At 44.9% G+C, this 22632-nt stretch overlaps 1 protein-coding gene across 1 annotated transcript in view; it reads right to left on the bottom strand.

Annotated features, from left to right (window-relative positions):
* The window catches only part of SHC3 (SHC adaptor protein 3), a 224178-nt gene that overhangs the window by 125045 nt on the left and 76501 nt on the right, over positions 1-22632 (bottom strand). The window contains exon 3 of the mRNA XM_044287510.1: positions 18864-18927. Coding sequence (XP_044143445.1) covers positions 18864-18927 — 64 coding nt within the window. The remainder of the gene's footprint in view (positions 1-18863; positions 18928-22632) is intronic.

The raw sequence follows: 22632 nt of genomic DNA, 5'->3' as shown, positions 1-22632 counted from the left end.
TCATTAGAGTTGAGCGAACACCTGGATGTTCGGGTTCGAGAAGTTCGGCCGAACATCCCGGAAATGTTCGGGTTCGGGATCCGAACCCGATCCGAACTTCGTCCCGAACCCGAACCCCATTGAAGTCAATGGGGACCCGAACTTTTCGGCACTAAAAAGGCTGTAAAACAGCCCAGGAAAGAGCTAGAGGGCTGCAAAAGGCAGCAACATGTAGGTAAATCCCCTGCAAACAAATGTGGATAGGGAAATGAATTAAAATAAAAATTAAATAAATAAAAATTAACCAAAATCAATTGGAGAGAGGTTCCATAGCAGAGAATCTGGCTTCCCGTCACCCACCACTGGAAAAGTCCATTCTCAGATATTTAGGCCCCGGCACCCAGGCAGAGGAGAGAGGTCCCGTAACAGAGAATCTGTCTTCATGTCAGCAGAGAATTAGTCTGCATGTCATAGCAGAGAATGAGGCTTCACGTCAGCCACCACTGCAACAGTCCATTGGCATATATTTAGGCCCAGCACCCAGGCAGAGGAGGGAGGTCCCGTAACAGAGAATCTGTCTTCATGTCAGCAGAGAATTAGTCTGCATGTCATAGCAGAGAATGAGGCTTCACGTCAGCCACCACTGCAACAGTCCATTGGCATATATTTAGGCCCAGCACACACACAGGCAGAGGAGAGAGGTCCCGTAACAGAGAATCTGGCTTCATGTCAGCAGAGAATCAGTCTGCATGTCATAGCAGAGAATGAGGCTTCACGTCAGCCACCACTGCAACAGTCCATTGGCATATATTTAGGCCCAGCACACACACAGGCAGAGGAGAGAGGTCCCGTAACAGAGGATCTGGCTTCATGTCAGCAGAGAATCAGTCTGCATGTCATAGCAGAGAATCAGGCTTCACGTCAGCCACCACTGCAACAGTCCATTGTCATAAATTTAGGCCCAGCACCCAGGCAGAGGAGAGAGGTCCCGTAACAGACAATCTGGCTTCATGTCAGCAGAGAATTAGTCTGCATGTCATAGCAGAGAATGAGGCTTCACGTCAGCCACCACTGCAACAGTCCATTGGCATATATTTAGGCCTAGCACACAGGCAGAGGAGAGAGGTCCCGTAACAGACAATCTGGCTTCATGTCAGCAGAGAATTAGTCTGCATGTCATAGCAGAGAATGAGGCTTCACGTCAGCCACCACTGCAACAGTCCATTGGCATATATTTAGGCCTAGCACACAGGCAGAGGAGAGAGGTCCCGTAACAGACAATCTGGCTTCATGTCAGCAGAGAATCAGTCTGCATGTCATAGCAGAGAATGAGGCTTCACGTCAGCCACCACTGCAACAGTCCATTGGCATATATTTAGGCCCAGCACACACACAGGCAGAGGAGAGAGGTCCCGTAACAGAGGATCTGGCTTCATGTCAGCAGAGAATCAGTCTGCATGTCATAGCAGAGAATCAGGCTTCACGTCAGCCACCACTGCAACAGTCCATTGTCATAAATTTAGGCCCAGCACCCAGGCAGAGGAGAGAGGTCCCGTAACAGACAATCTGGCTTCATGTCAGCAGAGAATTAGTCTGCATGTCATAGCAGAGAATGAGGCTTCACGTCAGCCACCACTGCAACAGTCCATTGGCATATATTTAGGCCTAGCACACAGGCAGAGGAGAGAGGTCCCGTAACAGACAATCTGGCTTCATGTCAGCAGAGAATCAGTCTGCATGTCATAGCAGAGAATGAGGCTTCACGTCACCCACCACTGCAACAGTCCATTGGCATATATTTAGGCCTAGCACACAGGCAGAGCAGAGAGGTCCCGTAACAGACAATCTGGCTTCATGACAGCAGAGAATCAGTCTGCATGTCATAGCAGAGAATGAGGCTTCACGTCACCCACCACTGCAACAGTCCATTGGCATATATTTAGGCCTAGCACACAGGCAGAGCAGAGAGGTCCCGTAACAGACGATCTGGCTTCATGTCAGCAGAGAATCAGTCTGCATGTCATAGCAGAGAATGAGGCTTCACGTCAGCCACCACTGCAACAGTCCATTGGCATATATTTAGGCCCAGCACCCAGGCAGAGGAGGGAGGTCCCGTAACAGAGAATCTGTCTTCATGTCAGCAGAGAATTAGTCTGCATGTCATAGCAGAGAATGAGGCTTCACGTCAGCCACCACTGCAACAGTCCATTGGCATATATTTAGGCCTAGCACACAGGCAGAGCAGAGAGGTCCCGTAACAGACAATCTGGCTTCATGACAGCAGAGAATCAGTCTGCATGTCATAGCAGAGAATGAGGCTTCACGTCACCCACCACTGCAACAGTCCATTGGCATATATTTAGGCCTAGCACACAGGCAGAGCAGAGAGGTCCCGTAACAGACGATCTGGCTTCATGTCAGCAGAGAATCAGTCTGCATGTCATAGCAGAGAATGAGGCTTCACGTCAGCCACCACTGCAACAGTCCATTGGCATATATTTAGGCCCAGCACCCAGGCAGAGGAGGGAGGTCCCGTAACAGAGAATCTGTCTTCATGTCAGCAGAGAATTAGTCTGCATGTCATAGCAGAGAATGAGGCTTCACGTCAGCCACCACTGCAACAGTCCATTGGGATATATTTAGGCCTAGCACACAGGCAGAGCAGAGAGGTCCCGTAACAGACAATCTGGCTTCATGACAGCAGAGAATCAGTCTGCATGTCATAGCAGAGAATGAGGCTTCACGTCACCCACCATGTCCGACCATGTCCACGACCATGTCCACGTCCGCGTCCCTTACTAGATGTTTTTCTCATTGTTATGGTTCACCACAACAACAAATATATTATTTGGCCCAATGTATTGTATTCAAATTCAGCGGGATATAAATTTGAGGCCTAGTATTTAGGCGCTGGGTGACCGGTATGGATTTAGTGACAGAATTAGACTTGGAAATGCACAGAAGCGTGTGTGTGTGAAGTTATTCTGAATGACCCAATGTGCACCTTGAATATTATATACCCTTTTAGGGATAGATTTCAAATAGCTCTGATATAGCAGAAACCACTAAATTATGAAATTGCTAAATTGGGAATTGTATTTCAACCCAGAACAAAAAATGTGCTTTGACGGACACTAAATAACTTTCCCAGCCACAACAGGACAGCGGTAACGAGAGATTTAGCAGGATATAAATTTGAGGCCTAGTATTTAGGCGCTGGGTGACAGGTATGGGTTTAGTGCCAGAATTAGACTTGGAAATACACAGTAGCGGGTGTGTGTGAAGTTATTCTGAATGACCCAATGTGCACCTTGAATATTATATACCCTTTTAGGGATAGATTTCAAATAGCTCTGATATAGCAGAAACCACTAAATTATGAAATTGCTAAATTGGGAATTGTATTTCAACCCAGAACAAGAAATGTGCTTGAACGGACACTAAATAACTCGCCCAGCTACAGCACTAAGGACAGATTTAGCGGGATATAAATTTGAGGCCTAGTATTTAGGCGCTGGGTGACAGGTATGGGTTTAGTGCCAGAATTAGACTTGGAAATACACAGTAGCGGGTGTGTGTGAAGTTATTCTGAATGACCCAATGTGCACCTTGAATATTATATACCCTTTTAGGGATAGATTTCAAATAGCTCTGATATAGCAGAAACCACTAAATTATGAAATTGCTAAATTGGGAATTGTATTTCAACCCAGAACAAGAAATGTGCTTGAACGGACACTAAATAACTCGCCCAGCTACAGCACTAGGGACAGATTTAGCGGGATATAAATTTGAGGCCTAGTATTTAGGCGCTGGGTGACAGGTATGGGTTTAGTGCCAGAATTAGACTTGGAAATACACAGTAGCGGGTGTGTGTGAAGTTATTCTGAATGACCCAATGTGCACCTTGAATATTATATACCCTTTTAGGGATAGATTTCAAATAGCTCTGATATAGCAGAAACCACTAAATTATGAAATTGCTAAATTGGGAATTGTATTTCAACCCAGAACAAGAAATGTGCTTGAACGGACACTAAATAACTCGCCCAGCTACAGCACTAAGGACAGATTTAGCGGGATATAAATTTGAGGCCTAGTATTTAGGCGCTGGGTGACAGGTATGGGTTTAGTGCCAGAATTAGACTTGGAAATACACAGTAGCGGGTGTGTGTGAAGTTATTCTGAATGACCCAATGTGCACCTTGAATATTATATACCCTTTTAGGGATAGATTTCAAATAGCTCTGATATAGCAGAAACCACTAAATTATGAAATTGCTAAATTGGGAATTGTATTTCAACCCAGAACAAGAAATGTGCTTGAACGGACACTAAATAACTCGCCCAGCTACAGCACTAGGGACAGATTTAGCGGGATATAAATTTGAGGCCTAGTATTTAGGCGCTGGGTGACAGGTATGGGTTTAGTGCCAGAATTAGACTTGGAAATACACAGTAGCGGGTGTGTGTGAAGTTATTCTGAATGACCCAATGTGCACCTTGAATATTATATACCCTTTTAGGGATAGATTTCAAATAGCTCTGATATAGCAGAAACCACTAAATTATGAAATTGCTAAATTGGGAATTGTATTTCAACCCAGAACAAGAAATGTGCTTGAACGGACACTAAATAACTCGCCCAGCTACAGCACTAAGGACAGATTTAGCGGGATATAAATTTGAGGCCTAGTATTTAGGCGCTGGGTGACAGGTATGGGTTTAGTGCCAGAATTAGACTTGGAAATACACAGTAGCGGGTGTGTGTGAAGTTATTCTGAATGACCCAATGTGCACCTTGAATATTATATACCCTTTTAGGGATAGATTTCAAATAGCTCTGATATAGCAGAAACCACTAAATTATGAAATTGCTAAATTGGGAATTGTATTTCAACCCAGAACAAGAAATGTGCTTGAACGGACACTAAATAACTCGCCCAGCTACAGCACTAGGGACAGATTTAGCGGGATATAAATTTGAGGCCTAGTATTTAGGCGCTGGGTGACAGGTATGGGTTTAGTGCCAGAATTAGACTTGGAAATACACAGTAGCGGGTGTGTGTGAAGTTATTCTGAATGACCCAATGTGCACCTTGAATATTATATACCCTTTTAGGGATAGATTTCAAATAGCTCTGATATAGCAGAAACCACTAAATTATGAAATTGCTAAATTGGGAATTGTATTTCAACCCAGAACAAGAAATGTGCTTGAACGGACACTAAATAACTCGCCCAGCTACAGCACTAGGGACAGATTTAGCGGGATATAAATTTGAGGCCTAGTATTTAGGCGCTGGGTGACAGGTATGGGTTTAGTGCCAGAATTAGACTTGGAAATACACAGTAGCGGGTGTGTGTGAAGTTATTCTGAATGACCCAATGTGCACCTTGAATATTATATACCCTTTTAGGGATAGATTTCAAATAGCTCTGATATAGCAGAAACCACTAAATTATGAAATTGCTAAATTGGGAATTGTATTTCAACCCAGAACAAGAAATGTGCTTGAACGGACACTAAATAACTCGCCCAGCTACAGCACTAAGGACAGATTTAGCGGGATATAAATTTGAGGCCTAGTATTTAGGCGCTGGGTGACCGGTATGGATTTAGTGACAGAATTAGACTGGGATATGGCCAAAAAATAAACAGACTATTGCTGGTTAAATGCACTTGGTGTGACAGCTTCACCCTGATGTAGGCTTTAGCCAAAAAACAACCACACCATTGAGGGTTAAATGCACTTGGTGACAGGCGCAGCTTGCCCCTGATTTAGTATATGGCCAAAAAATGAACAGACTATTGCTGGTTAAATGCACTTGGTGTGACAGCTTCACCCTGATGTAGGCTTTAGCCAAAAAACAACCACACCATTGAGGGTTAAATGCACTTGGTGACAGGCGCAGCTTGCCCCTGATTTTGTATATGGCCAAAAAATGAACAGACTATTGCTGGTTAAATGCACTTGGTGTGACAGCTTCACCCTGATGTAGGCTTTAGCCAAAAAACAACCACACCATTGAGGGTTAAATGCACTTGGTCGCAGCTTGTGCTGGCGCACCACAAGACACAAAATGGCCGCCGATCACCCCAGAAAAATGTGACTGACAAACGGTCTGTGCAGCCTAAAAACAGTGAGCAATTGAGGATCAGCAGCTCAATGATCCACAGCTGCAGATCGATCAGTTAATCAAGTCCTTTGGAGGAGTTAATCTGCCTAATCTCGCCCTACTGTCGCAGCCGCAACCTCTCCCTACGCTAATCAGAGCAGAGTGACGGGCGGCGCTATGTGACTCCAGCTTAAATAGAGGCTGGGTCACATGGTGCTCTGGCCAATCACAGCCATGCCAATAGTAGGCATGGCTGTGATGGCCTCTTGGGGCAAGTAGTATGACGCTTGTTGATTGGCTGCTTTGCAGCCTTTCAAAAAGCGCCAAGAAAGCGTCACAAAAGCGCGAAGAAAGCGACGAACACCGAACCCGAACCCGGACTTTTACGAAAATGTCCGGGTTCGGGTCCGTGTCACGGACACCCCAAAATTCGGTACGAACCCGAACTATACAGTTCGAGTTCGCTCATCCCTATTCATCATCTATAAGACGCTGAAATTCCAGCTTAAAAGAATCAGCTGCTTCGCGGTTTGAGCTAGCTGCCTCTCCATGTCGTATCACACTCTTCACCTCACATCTTTGCTTGAAACATTCAAACCAACCTTTGCTGGCTCTAAATTCTTCATAACGAATTGTACCAGCGGCATCACCACTTGACTCTGCCTTTGCTTTCAGTTCTTCAAAAATGCATTTTGCACGTTCACAGATAAAGTTTCCTGGAACAGTGTCCCCTCTCATTTGCTTTTCATTAATCCATAAATACAGCAACCTCTCCATCTCAACAATAAGATCTCTGCCTTTGTGCACTGTGGTTGATTTGTCAGTCACTTTAAGGCTGCGTTCACACAGGCGAGATTTCCACGCGGGTGCAATGTGTGAGGTGAACGCATTGCACCCGCACTGAATCCGGACCCATTCATTTCTATGGGGCTGTGCACATGAGCTGTGATTTTAACGCATCACTTATGCGTTGCGTGAAAATCGCAGCATGCTCTATATTGTGCGTTTATCATGCAAGGCAGGCCCCATAGAAGTGAATGGGGCTGAGTGAAAATCGCAAGCATCCGCAAGCAAGTGCGGATGTGGTGCGATTTTCACGCATGGTTGCCAGGTGACAGTCTATTCACTGTATTATTTTCCCTTATAACATGGTTATAAGGGAAAATAATAGCATTCTGAATACAGAATGCTTAGTAGGTGGTCAATTGAGGGTTAAAAAAAAAAAAAATTAACTCACCTTCTCCTCTTGATCGCTTAGTTCCCGGTCTCTTCTTTGCTTCTTTAATGATGAACTACCGGCTAAAGGACCTGTAGTGACGTCAGATCACATGCTCCAATCACATGGTCCATCACCACGGTTTTATTTTTTTTAACCCTCAATTGACCTAATCGCGCGGGTTTGCCGCAATACACCGGGACGCATCCGGACATGCTCGTGTGAACCCAGCCTAAGGCTAGTTTTACACTAGCCGCAGGGGAGTCCGGCAGGCTGTTCCAGCGGGGGAACAGCCTGTCGGATCTGTCCTGCCGCTAGTTCACATGTGCCCCCGGACTGCCACTCCGTCCCCATTGAATATAATAGTATAATAGGGGAGGGGCGGAGTTCCGGAGGCAGTGCACGGCAAGAGGCAGCAGGACTTAAAGTACTGCATGCCCCCATTATAGTCAATAGGAAGGAGCGGCAGTCCGGAGGCACACGTGAACTAGCAGCAGGATGGATCCGCCAGAACAGCCTGCCGGACTCCCCTGCTTCTAGTGTGAAAGTACCCTAATGCTGTTAAGTGTGTCTCTCTTCTTCACAACTGTAGAAATGGTTGATTGTGAGAAACCATACTGTTGCACTAACTCACTTATCTTCATGCCATTGTCGTGTTTTTTTTTTCATAATTTCCTGTTTTATTTTTAAAGTAATTGTATTTTTTGCCTGTTTGGGAGGCATAATGTCCCTTCACACTTTAGGTGCTCTACTAAAAAAAAAAATATTTGCCACTGTTAACCACTTAAAGACAGGGACTATTTTTATTTTTACATTTGGGATTTTTCCTCCCCACGTTCCAACAGACATAACTTTTTTATTTTTGCGTTCACATAGTTATGTGAGGGATTATTTTTTGCTGGACAAGATGCATTTTTTTATGCCACCATTTAATTTACCATGTCTTGTATTAGAAAACAGGAAAAAAAAATCTTTGTGTGGCAAAATAAAAAAATAAAAAAAAAACTGAATTCCTTCAAGGTTTTGGGGATTTTGACATCACAGCATTCGCTATGCACTAAAAATGACATGATGTCCTTATTTTGCGGCTCAATACAAATGCTGTGATACCAAACTTGAATATTTTTTTGTTTTGCTACTATAAAAAAAATAAAAACCTTTGGAAAAATCAAAATTTTCATTGCATCGCTATATTCTGACAGCCATAACTTTTTAATATTTTGGTCTACAGAGCTGTATGAGGCCTTTTTTTTTTTTGAGTAACAAACTGTAATTTTTATTGATACCATTTTTGTAGCATGTATGACTTTTTTATCACCGTTTTTCAATTTTTTGGGGGGACATTGGGGGGACAAGATGACAAAAAAATGACAAATTGTGTGTTTTTCATTTTTTTCCATTATGGCGTCCATCGCACAGGAATTTTTTATTATATTTTAATAGTTCAGATATTTTCGGATGCGACGATACCTAATAGGTTTATTTTTTATTAGTTATATCTTTTTATATCTAAAATTGGGAAAGAGCAGTGATTTAAACTTTTAATATATTGGTGGTTTTTTAACTTTTTTTTTATAACTATTAGACCCCTTAGGGGCCTAGTACATGGGATCTTTTGATCCCCTCTCCTATTCATGCTAATAGATCTCTAACAGGGTGAATAGGATTTTTACAGTCTCCATTCTGAGCTATGTATTGTGCATAGCTCAGTATGGAGATTGCTATGGCAGACCTGAAGTGCTTCAGCAGCGTCCAGGCTGCTATAACAAATGATAGGAGCCCCGCAATTTCACTGTGGGGGCTCCAATCAGAAGGCAGAGGGAGCTGCATCCCTCTGCCTTCACTCACAGGTGACGTAATCAGCATTGAACGCCGCTTCCTGTCAGTGCGGGCGGGTGCCAGCTGTATCCATTGGAGGACCGCTCCATATACTCACAGACGCATAACGCTGTACATGTACGGCAGTACGGCTTAAGGGGTTAAAAAGAATCCTTTATGGTGCTAATTCCACAGCTAAATTTGTGTGTATGAGGGGAGGTGGGGATAGGGGCTTTACTGTTCAGCCTGATTCTGGGGTATTTTATAGTAAAATATATGTACAGTGTGCTTGTGTACTGTATAGTACTCTACAGTATGCATAGATGCAGTGTCCCAGGGGGTCAGTAGTGTGTGCTGGGCTTTGTAGTGCAGATTGACCACTAACCTGGGATCCACTGTCGTCTTCAATTGGGGCAAATACTGGAACAGGCAGGTATTTAAAAGTCCGTGACGCCAGTGTCAATTAAACGGTGACACGCCGTGTAGGGTATGGTAAAAGAATGAAGCAAGCACAGGATAGCCAACAAAAACTGGAACTTTTACTGAATATCAGTCAGGATAATACATGGACACAGGTAGAGCACAGTTCCATGAAAGACGGTTGGTTTTCCATAAAGATACAGGTGGTTCTTGGGAATTACAGAATGGCCGGTCTTAGCAATGTATAATACAGAGTGTTGATTGCAGGAGATGCAGTACAGGCGGCTTGCACACTATTCCTGACTGGTCCTGACACATGTGACTTTCTCTCCAAGGTCTAATGCCCTTGATCTGGCGTACCCTTGAAGCTGTCCTTATCTAGTACCTCCTCTGTTATCTTGAGTACCTCTTGCTTTATCTGATCGGCCTCGGTGGTAATCTGTGTCTTGGCTGGTGGCTTGCTTATGCTGCTTCAGCTAAACGGATGATGACTCAGGAGGGGAACCTTTTCCTTGGATCCGGAACCCGGTTACAGGGCCTTTACTACCCTCTCCTAGCCGACAGGCTTCAGGCCTGCTATGCTCTCACAGGCCCATAGCCTGGCCTTCTCTCAGACACAGGATCATTTCTGACCTCTGCTCCCACTGTCTGACTCTTGCTACTCCTTCCTGACTGGGCCTTATATAACCTAGGGTTCCCTAGCTCCCTCTAGTGACTCAGAGCTGGAACTACACCCTAGCCGGCCTGCAAATGCACGTTTCACAGTAACAGGAAAATACATAGCATGACATTATAAGATGTTTTATACCAACCTCCCCTTAAATACAGGGGGAACGACAACACCCAAGTGACCCTTCTGTAGTGACGGGGTATTACTCTCCCGTACACTACATACCCCGCTGCTTTAAGCTGAGTACGACCTCGTACTCCATCAGGGCCCGCCCAACTGGAATCATGACCTGAAACAGAGAAAGACACATGCATGCATACATATATGTCAATTACACTCTTATCAGACCCAATTGGCAAAGGTGAAGTCTGGTGACAAGGGGCGTCGTTCTCTTTTTCACAGGATAGTGAGTGGAACGGGGGCGCTGACCTGGCACAGCGGATGTTGAAAGAACCAGGATAGTCCATGACAATAAATAAGTCCATAATAAAATTAACCTCTCAGAGGCTTGCACATAGGAAGTCCATCTCTGGGCACATATACTTGAATAAGAAAACCGGTTATTAAATACTGTCAGCAGCACATATATAAAATGACAATACAGGACTCTGACAATACCAGGGCCATGTTATCCTGGCAAGTCCTGCTTACCCTTTAAAATAGTGCTGACATAAAAAATGTCTTTTCAACCTGAAATGGGGGTAAAAGGGAAAAAATGGTGCAAACTAAGGCACAACTGGGATTATAGCAGCGAACCGGATGTCCCAAACATAACAAGGGCAGCTGGAAGCAGTGGTATACAGTGGCACACTATTCAACTAGGATGCCACCGGCCGTGTGTAACTGGCAGCAAGCTTGACCAGCTCTGCCAACCGGAGGGACTAAACGGCCATTTAAGGAGATGGACATGAGGGAAAGAGTACTCACAGGCGAGTGTCATGTTCTTCCTCGGATGACGAGTCAACGTAGGGAACCTGCAGCAGTTGTTCTGGCAAGGCCGGCCACATTTGGAAACCGTCACCCCTGACACTCTTTAGAGGGGGAGGCTTGTCTTTTACGGCCTCCATTTCGGCATCCGTCCTAGGAAACGGGAACCACCGCACGCCTCCTGCGCAGCCGAGGTCCGCCACCCAATACACCCTCTTGCGCAGGGCCTCTAGTTCAGCTTTCGTGCAGGTGAGCGGGGCTACCGGAGGTTCAGGGGCTGTGACCGCTGGGGTAACGATGGCAGCTGCTACTTGACGCCGGGCCTCAACACATTCCTCTGCCCGCCGGCAGCTGTCTTGCCGCTCCTTCTCTTCCTCCCGTCTCACCGCATCCGGAGGGGGATATCGCTCTTCCAGCCCCTGCAGCACGATGGGCTCCCAGAAAACGTCGGGACTGAGGTACACCTGGCCATGCAGATGGGTGGTTCGGGCCTGTTCCACGTGTTCTCTCTCTGTCTCAACTGGCTCTGTCCTCTCTTTCTCAGAGTCCCAGTTCTCAGCCGGCGCCTTCGGGCGAGTCACTGCGGTAGCGTAGGGGCCCCGTAGACTTTCGGCGGGGGTGTACTCTACGATCTCTCCCATAGTCAGATTATGGAGGTGCTCCGGGAGGTAGTGCCGCTTCACCGATCGCCGGTTTACATAGAAGTCCCGGCCAGTCCCCAACTCCTGGATAAACCCGTAGCCTTTTTCCTTATCAAAGGACACCACGATCCCGCGGCGCCTTTCTAGCTGGGGCTTACCCGGAAAGGAGTCTCCTTGTATGGACTTGGCCATCTCTTCAAACCGCTTTTTCCGGCTGGTGTTCTTTTTCGCCACCGCGGCTCTCAACTCCTCCATAATAGCCGGCCATTCTGCGTGCCGGCGACGGATCGGTGGGGACTCAGGTCGGGTGATACTTAAGTCCATGGCCTGGGCCCAGGGGGTGGCCGTCCAGGCTAGAGGGTCCCATGGCCCCAACTCAGGAAAGTCCGGAGGAGTGGCGCCCCACTCGCACGAGGCCTCGGTGCACGTGGTATCGAACTCCGGCTCTTCCGCGTACGCCATCTCTTCACTCACTGGCTGCAGAGTCGACACTGACTCCTCCCACGCACTGGGCCAGTCTATCTCCATCTGAGCCCCGCCTCCCAGGCGTAACTCTTCAAAGCAATCAGCCATGTCGTCACTCCTCAAGGTGGGTGGCGCTCCAGGGCAATCGTCTCCTCCTTCTCCTTGGAAGGTTTCGGCGCCAAATATTCGCGCCTCTGCACATCCTGATGGCGCAGTAAAAAGCCTCATGGCGTCGGCGGCCATTTTAAGTGTCCTGATGCCGCAATTCACTGACAGCAAGCAGGATGATGAAAAGTCCAATAAAACACTCTCCACAAATGCGATTTTCTCTCTGGGGGTAGCGCAACACAGTACAGCGTCTCTGATTCCTCCCAGGCACAATTGTAATCCACAAGTTAGGAATAAAGGTTGCAGTCTTTGTAATACGGTGGTGGAATATTTAAAGCACACAGTTCACACTTCTCTGCACTGTAGAAGTATGCGGATCCTGTTCGTGACGCCAAAAAGAGCGATGCAGTGTCCCAGGGGGTCAGTAGTGTGTGCTGGGCTTTGTAGTGCAGATTGACCACTAACCTGGGATCCACTGTCGTCTTCAATTGGGGCAAATACTGGAACAGGCAGGTATTTAAAAGTTCGTGACGCCAGTGTCAATTAAACGGTGACACGCCGTGTAGGGTATGGTAAAAGAATGAAGCAAGCACAGGATAGCCAACAAAAACTGGAACTTTTACTGAATATCAGTCAGGATAATACATGGACACAGGTAGAGCACAGTTCCATGAAAGACGGTTGGTTTTCCATAAAGATACAGGTGGTTCTTGGGAATTACAGAATGGCCGGTCTTAGCAATGTATAATACAGAGTGTTGATTGCAGGAGATGCAGTACAGGCGGCTTGCACACTATTCCTGACTGGTCCTGACACATGTGACTTTCTCTCCAAGGTCTAATGCCCTTTATCTGGCGTACCCTTGAAGCTGTCCTTATCTAGTACCTCCTCTGTTATCTTGAGTACCTCTTGCTTTATCTGATCGGCCTCGGTGGTAATCTGTGTCTTGGCTGGTGGCTTGCTTATGCTGCTTCAGCTAAACGGATGATGACTCAGGAGGGGAACCTTTTCCTTGGATCCGGAACCCGGTTACAGGGCCTTTACTACCCTCTCCTAGCCGACAGGCTTCAGGCCTGCTATGCTCTCACAGGCCCATAGCCTGGCCTTCTCTCAGACACAGGATCATTTCTGACCTCTGCTCCCACTGTCTGACTCTTGCTACTCCTTCCTGACTGGGCCTTATATAACCTAGGGTTCCCTAGCTCCCTCTAGTGACTCAGAGCTGGAACTACACCCTAGCCGGCCTGCAAATGCACGTTTCACAGTAACAGGAAAATACATAGCATGACATTATAAGATGTTTTATACCAACCTCCCCTTAAATACAGGGGGAACGACAACACCCAAGTGACCCTTCTGTAGTGACGGGGTATTACTCTCCCGTACACTACATAGAGGCTCACCGTTTTACTGTAGATTAAAGGGATTCTGTCACCTCCCCTCAGCCAAAAAACGATTTAAAAGCAGCCATGCAGCACAGCTTACCTGGATTAGGCTGTGCTGTTTTATCTTGAAATCCGTCCAGCAGTTACTTCAAAAAACGACTTTGATCAATAAGGAAATGCGTCCTGAAGGTGCCCAGAGGGGCGTTTTTTTCTTCCTAGTGAGCCCAGTACCGCCCCTCTTTCAGTGCCCAGCCCGCCTTCCTTGTATTTTCTAACCGCCGCCCCCAGCCTGCCACAGCCTCCCCTCCCTCTCCTCCCCCTCCCTCACGCCGAACGAAGTCTCGCACAGGCGCAGTACCCACTGAGGGCTGCGCCTGTGCGATCATCAGGAGACTGAGGGCGGCAGCTTCATCTTCGTCACTGGGCATGCGCCGAGCCCAGTGACGTCCGATGCTCGCTCTTCCCTCAGTCAGCAGGGAAGAGCGAGCATCGGACGTCACTGGGCTCGGCGCATGCCCAGTGACGAAGATGAAGCTGCCGCCCTCAGTCTCCTGATGATCGCACAGGCGCAGCCCTCAGTGGGTACTGCGCCTGTGCGAGACTTCGTTCGGCGTGAGGGAGGGGGAGGAGAGGGAGGGGAGGCTGTGGCAGGCTGGGGGCGGCGGTTAGAAAATACAAGGAAGGCGGGCTGGGCACTGAAAGAGGGGCGGTACTGGGCTCACTAGGAAGAAAAAAACGCCCCTCTGGGCACCTTCAGGACGCATTTCCTTATTGATCAAAGTCGTTTTTTGAAGTAACTGCTGGACGGATTTCAAGATAAAACAGCACAGCCTAATCCAGGTAAGCTGTACTGCATGGCTGCTTTTAAATCGTTTTTTGGCTGAGGGGAGGTGACAGAATCCCTTTAAGGGTCCATTCACACATCCGTATGAACACGGACACTGGCAACGTGTGTTCCGCATTTTGCGGACCGCACATCGCCGGAACTATATTAGAAAATGCCTAACCTTGTCCACAATTGCGGACAAGAATAGGACATGTTCTATTTTTTGGGGGGAACGGAATTGTGGACCCAGAAGTACGGATCCAGAAATGCAGATCCGGACAGCACATAGTGTGGCCCCATAGAAATGAATGGGTCCGCAATACCGTTCCGCATAATGCGGAACAGAATTGCGGACGTGTGAATGGACTCTAACTGTTCAGCCAGCAGCTTCTGTGTCACTCTCCACACGATGCTCACGATGCAGTCCTACAGCCCACACTGCATTCAGCCAATCAGCGTTCACAGAACTTCACACTGTAAAGCTCGCTGATTGGGTAAAGTAACAGTACAGGGGTGGTACTGTACTATTATGAAATGCATATACCGATTGGCTGAACTCCAGCCTGTCGGCGTGTGCCTCTGATTGCCGCAGACTGCAAGTGATGCCTGGAGACACGCAATTGGTAACCTTAAGCTGAAACACCTAATGGCTGACTATTACAGCCAATCAGCATGTACAAGTATTCTCTATTTTTGCATGCCGTTTTTCAGAGGTGTTCAAGCGCTGCTGCTCAGTCACACTACTGTCCTAAGGTATCGTATGTTGAGTCTTTATTGAACTTATGATGGCCTAGGAGAGGCCATCGTAATTTGAAACCATCGAATGTCGAGTACATCATAAGTCGAGGGATTACTGTAGACATATTTGGTATTGTTGTGTCCATAACAACCTGCTCTATAAAAATAGCACATGATCTAACCTGTCAGGTGAATAAAAAAATAAAAACTGTGCCAGAACAGCCATTTTTTGGTTACCTTGCCTCACAAAAAGTGTAATATAGAGCAATGAAAATTCATACATACCACAAAATAATACCAATAAAAGTGTCACCTTATCCTATAATTTCCAAAATGGGGTAACTTTTTGGGAGTTTCTACTCTAGGGGTGCATCAGGGGGTCTTTAAATGTCATATGGCAACTAAAAATTATGCCAGTGAAATCTGCCCTCCAAAATCCATATGGCGCTCCTTTCCTTTTGCGTTCTGCCGTGTGCCCGTACAGCAGTTTACAACAACATGTGGGGTATTTCTGTAAACTGCAGAATCAGGGTAATAAATATTGAGTTTTATTTGGCTGTTAACCCTTGATGTGTTACAGGAAAAAATGAATTGCAATGGAAAATATGCAAAAAAAGTGAAATTTAAAAATGCAATCTTCTTTTTCCTATAATTCTTGTGGAACACCTATAGGGTTAAGAGCCTAAAAAATAAAATTACATTTATAAAATGATGCAAACATGAAAGTGGACATATGGGAAATGTAAAGTAATAACTTTTTTATGATGTACCACTATCTGCCTTAAAAGCAGATAAATTTAAATTTAAAAATTTGTAAATTTTCTAAATTTTCGATAAATTTGGGATTTTTTAATAAATAAAGGTGAACTATATCGACAAAAAATGTTCACTATCATGAAGTACAATGTGTCGCGAAAAAACAATCTCAGAATGGCTTAGATAAGTACAGTAAAAGCATTCCGAAGTTATTACCACATAAAGTGACACATGTCAAGTTTCCAAAAAACTGCCTGGTCCTTAAGGTTAAAAATGGCAAGGGCCTTTAATGGATTCTCTTGTCCCGGTATTGTCACGATCCCCCTCGTGACAGAGATTAGAAGATCTGAGAGACTGGCTGCACGTGAGGTTATCTGACAGCCTCTCGGTTTTCACTTGTTGCAGTGTTGTTGTTGTTGTTGTTGTTGGTAATGACCACATCTCTTGTCTCAGGTGTAGCTTGTGGTCATTACTGCTACTCTATTTAGTCTGGACTCACACTTCTTACCATGCGGTTGATATTATCTGCCTGGAGTTGGAAGAGCTGGTGTGTGGTTCTCATCTGAGTTCCTGCTCATCCATTTTCTATTTAAGATAAGTGTTCTCTGTATTTTGTTGTTCCCATTTGCTCGTTGTATACTAGGCCTCAGGGAGATGCTGTTTCGTTCATCTGGGAAGGAATCAGTAGTCTCAGACCCTGTCACTACTCCTAGGGCTATCCAGGGTTACTAGGGCCTAGGTATCCGGTGTATGAATATTCCCACCTTCAGGATCTATTCATACTGACAGGAGTCAGGGCTAGGTTTATGGTTCCCAAGGTGGTTACCTTCTCCCTTTCCCTTGCCTTGAGGCCTAGTTCCTGGTCTTTTTCCTTCTGTTGTCATTCTGGTGTTCCTCCCCTCTCCCCACTTTGTGACATTATCAACCGCCGAAAAAACGCCATTTTGTTTGTGTCAGTGCAGCGATGAATACTATCTCTGCACTGGTTGGACAACTGCAGGGGCTGTCTTTGGAGGTAACTGACCTCCGCACGACCGTCTCACAGATCCAGAGACCACAGGAGGCTGGTTCCGGCAGCGGGAATCAGGCCTGTTCTGAATCTAAGGTCGCACTCCTGGATAGATTTTCCAGGGGAAGTGACTAATTTATTTGGTTCAGGGAGTCATGCAAATTATATTTTAGACTACGTCCTAACTCTTCTGGGTATGAGAGTCAAAGAGTGGGTATAATCATTTTGTTAATTAAAGGTGACGCTCAGTCTTGGGTTTGTTTGTTGCCAACGGATCATAGTCCTTCCTATCGGTAGATGCATTTTTCAGAGCTCTAGGTCTTATCTATGATGACCCAGATCGGATCTCCCTGGCCGAGACTAAGTTGCGTGGCTTATGGCAGGGAGAGCGTTCTGCAGACACCTATTGCTCTGAATTTAGGAGATGGGCTACGGATACGAAGTGGAATGATCGAGCTCTCCCTAGTCAATTCTGTCAAGGGTTACCCGAGAGCCTGAAGGACGCGTTAGCGTTTCACGAATATCCTGAGTCATTAGAGGTGGCCATGTCCCTTGCTATACGTATTGATAGATGCCTCAGGGAGAGATTTGCAATTCATTCCGCTCTACTCACACAGAAATGTTTGTCACAAATGGTGCAGGACATCCGTTTAAAAGTGGGTGATTTTCATCAATAATCCATTTCATGTTTTATGCTGGAGGGTCTGCCTGCTCCCTTGGTGCTAGGCTTACCATGGTTAAGCAAACATAATCCTACCATCAATTGGCAAGCGAGACAAATTCTGGAGACCAGGAGTTACCTTCACATCGGGAGTATGATTGCCCCATCAACCTTGTTCCTGGAGCTAGGTTGCCCAAGTCTCGGTTGTATAATCTTTCTGAACCCAAAAGAGCTGCCATGCGAGAATATATCACCGAGAGTTTGTCTAAAGGTCATATTATACCATCCAAATCCCCAGTGGATGCAGGGTTCTTCTTTGTTAAGAAAAGGGACGGAACTCTAAGGACAAGTTTGGACTTCTTTGAGGCTAATTGCATTACTGTCCGTGATCCTTATACCCTTCCATTACCACTATACAAAGCGTTGGTGCGGCCTCATCTGGAATATGGAGTTCAGTTCTGGGCACCAGTCTATAGAAAGGACACTCCACAGCTGTAAAAAGTACAGAGGAGAGCGACTAAACTGATAAGGGACATGGAGGGTCTTAGTTATGAGGAAAGATTAAAATAATTAAATGTATTTAGTCTTGAGAAGAGACGTCTAAGGGGGGGGACATGATTAACCTATACAAATACATAAATGGTCCATACAAAAAATACGGTGAAAAACTGTTCCATGTAAAATGCCCTCAAAAGACAAGGGGGCACTGCCTCCGACTGGAGAAGAAAAAATTCAGTCTCCAGAAGCGTCAAAGCATCTTTACTGTAAGAACTGTGAATCTGTGGAATGGACTTCCTCAGGACATGGTCACAGCAGGAACAGTGGGCAGTTTTAAAAAGGGTTTAGATGAATTCTTAGTAAATGACATTAATGCTTATGAAAATGTGTAAAAATCAGAATCTCACTTCCTTCTGGGATTCGCATCCCCACATATCCCTTGGTTAAACTTGATGGAAAGGCTGAACGTTGAGGTGAACTCAGCCTAATATGTTTTTGGTATTGGTGGTCTGTAGGATGGAACCCCTGCAACCAATTTCCCAGCTCACGAATGAAAATATTTGACATTAAAAATGTAAAAAAATGTTTCAAAACAAAAGTAAATTAAGATAAAGAGAATTGACTACCTTTCTTTTCTTGAATATTCCTTTGGTGCCAGGGACAGCTTCACATACTCTGCTGAAAGCCTCTCTACAATTAAAAAGATAAATCAATACTCATTAATTCATAGACACTACAACATTGATATTAAAACTGATTAAATATCTATATATGATAAAAAACAATCTTCATTTATTTTTATAGGGGTAAATCAGCACCATATAACATTCAATAGAGCATGATACAATTTTTTTCATACAGTGGCACATGGAGCGCATGCAAAAACACCTCCTTGCAAGCACATGGCATCATACGGAGGTACCAAAACTTACCTATAATACAATCATATTATATTCATGTGCATAATTGCCATGTACAACGTCCACATTCATTTTATACTCCCATCCCCTTCAGGTTTCATGTTTAACAAAGCATATAAATGTCTACATGAAACTAGGCCTTGTTTACACATGACAGTTTTTAAGTTTTTTTTTTTTTTTTTAAGCTAAAACCAGGTATAGATCAATAAAAGAAATCTATATGAACCTGAAATAAAGATATTTATGACCTCATACAAAATCTCACTGCACATAACATTATACTGTATGAGAGGTAATATGATTATTAAATTACAAGACCACCAACCCCTGGAGACATGTTATACATACATACTCCCTGCTGGGTCACACAATCATGCAAGTCACAGACCTGTACATTACAAAGAAGTTCAATAAGGGGGCACTAAAATAAAATGTCCCACAATGGTCACACAATTAGAAAATTTAGTTAAAGGGAATATATCCTATATAATAATTATTTAATTTGACCTCAGGCAGAAGCCCAGTGGCTTCTGTGCTAAACTTACCAAGTGTAACATCAGCAACACGCAATACAGTGCAAGCTTAAAATAAAATAAAAACATGAAAATGTCATCCACCAGTGGGAATGTGGGTGGCTGTAGCAAAACAGCGGCAGCACTGTCGGCATTAGCCATCCGGCCAGGAACAGCAGGTCACAGTTGTCTCTTGCCTCTGGTAGACAATGGAGTATTATTGAGAAGGAAGTGGATGGCATCTCAGTCCCAGCAGGATGATGTTGATGTTACTTCTGAGTCTGACACCATGTCTTTGAGCCAGTATTCAGTGCATTCCACCTGCTCCTTCTCCTTTACAATTAATTTTAGGCCAGATAGAACCATTTATTTTCCATCATCTCTGTCTTTACAAGCCCCATCTAGTGCACCACCTTTTTTAGTCCTAAAAGACAGCACCCCAGGTGCTAAGGAAGATATTGAAAATAATGTTTCTGTTGATGACTATGTGTATGACCAAAAGGAGGAGGATCAGGCAGAGATGGAGGACATTACAATTTATAGCTGTGTTGGTGATGGTAGTAATGGCACTTGCAGCCATGGTAGTGGCAGGGGCACTTGTAACTGTGTAGTAGTAGTACTTGGGGCTAATACAGTGGTGGGAATTATATATCACAGTCTGAGAAAAGTGGTGGGGATAATAATGATAATGATTATTTGTTGGACAGGACCTGGGAACTGGCTCAGGGTGAGGAGGAGGTGTTGATGACATCATATAAGGATGTGGTGGTGGCAATAAAGAAAGGAGCTCACATGTGGACAAAACATTAAATAAGCCTGCTGGGGCAGACCTGCTTTTACAGTCTTCTGTAGTCAATGTGAGAGACAGTGATGCTGTAGGCTCAAAAGCTGTAAGGCCTTTCTCACACGGGCGAGATTTCCCCGCACCCTCACTGAATCCGGACCCATTAATTTCTATGGGGCTGTGCACATGAGCGGTGATTTTCACGCATCACTTGTGCGTTGCGTGAAAATCGCAGCAGGCTCTATTTTGTGCGTTTTTCACGCAACGCAGGCCCCATAGAAGTGAAAGGGGCTGCGTGAAAATCGCAAGCATCCGCAAGCAAGTGCGGATGCGGTGTGATTTTCACGCATTGTTGCTAGGAGATGATCGTGATGGGGACCCGATCATTATTATTTTCCCTTTTAACATGGTTATAAGGGAAAATAATAGCATTCTTAATACAGAATGCTTAGTAAAATAGTGATGGAGGGGTTAAAAAATAAATAAAAATTAATTTAACTCACCTTAATCCACTTGAGGAAAAGGACCATGGTGATCGATCATGTGAACAACCATGTGATGAGCGCAGTGATGTCACCACAGGTCCTTTTCCTCAAAGAAGAAGAAAGAAGAGAAGCCGGGCTGCACGAACAAGTGGATTAAGGTGAGTTAAATTTTTTATACCTTTTTTTTAACCCCTCCATCACTATTTTACTTAGCATTCTGTATTAAGAATTCTATTATTTTCCCTTATAACCATGTCATAAGGGAAAATAATAAAATCTACACAACACCTAACCCAAACCCGAACTTCTGTGAAGAAGTCCTGGGTACCAAACATGCCGATTTTTCTCACGCGCATGCAAAACGCATTAAAATTTTTTGCACTCGCGCTGAAAAATTGTGCATTTTCACGCGACGCACCCGCATCTTATCCAGCCCAAATCCATGACGCCCGTGTGAAAGAGGCCTAAGTGTTTTCCTGTAAGCATCTAAGATTCAACATATTAGCATTGTTTTGATTTTAAATGTGTAATATGGTATCGCTATGCTTGTTTGCATGTGCGCATGACAATCAGGATCGGCGCTGGTACATAAGAATGACGCATTGACGCACTGTACCCCTGCCGCCATTGTATTTTATATTTCTGTTGACGAAAAATAAAGAGGTTGGACTATTGCGATGAGTGCCATCATTTCTTCACTATTTTGATATTTCATTGGACTGTTCATTGGCTTGAGCACCGCCGCTGTCCTTATGTGAGCTACCACTCCACCACGTGTGTCTTGTGGATGCCTTTATGCTGAGCACTGCCATCCGTTTCTTTTCTATATGTTGGTGATAAAAAGCTGTAAGACCTAGGGTTGGTGGCGGTAATAGTGACAGTATTGTTACAAGTGCTGATGGTATAGTGCCCTTGAGCAAGGGTACTTTGGACTATGGACGTTTGTGGACATTTGTCCCTATTGTTTCTATGTAACATCATAAACTTACTACTTTAGTGCACTTGGAATGGTTAACTATGATTTATGCCATTGTTTACACGTATACTGTTTTATAGTGCTGAACTGCATTTTACACGTTTATTGTAATATATCCTGCTTTTCATTTGTAATGTTATTGCACTATAGCTGTACTGCACTGTGGAAAGGGTTAGTGCACAGCCAGCTAATACTGAGAAACTTTGGGACTTTCTATCTATGCATTGAGAAGTTTGGAGGTAAACAACAGACACACTGACCTTTTGACTATTTGGTTTAGCCCTGTTGTTTATGTCTGAAGACTTATTTATGTCTGGAAAAACTGCTTAGTCATTTCCACAAACTTGTATTGAAACTATACAAGTCTATGACAGACTGAAATTGCAACCATGTTTCTGTTTAGGCTGTGCTTCTAGCAGTTACAGCTCCTATTTTTCTGCAGATAGGGACCATTGTTTAGTAAAAGTGACTCTTCCAGACTGCATGAGTGACCAAAAGAAGACACTGAGATGGTTATACCCTGCCAAAAACCCTGGGTCACAAGCTGTGTGACCAGAGGTCCAGCCGGACCACTGAGCCATAGACCCTGGTCCACGAGCCCTTTGGCCAGGGTCTTCTGAGAGAGGGAGAGCAAGAGGGACAGTTAGATCAGGCCTTTCCTCAGCATAGAACCTTCTTCTGCCAGAGAGACACTGGTCTACTGCAAACTCTGACTCTT

The sequence above is a fragment of the Bufo gargarizans genome, chromosome 1 (genome assembly GCF_014858855.1).
Source record: "Bufo gargarizans isolate SCDJY-AF-19 chromosome 1, ASM1485885v1, whole genome shotgun sequence".
In the NCBI taxonomy this organism is placed as follows: domain Eukaryota; kingdom Metazoa; phylum Chordata; class Amphibia; order Anura; family Bufonidae; genus Bufo; species Bufo gargarizans.
Note: the sequence above shows the minus strand (reverse complement) of the source record. Positions and strands in the feature narration are given on the sequence as shown.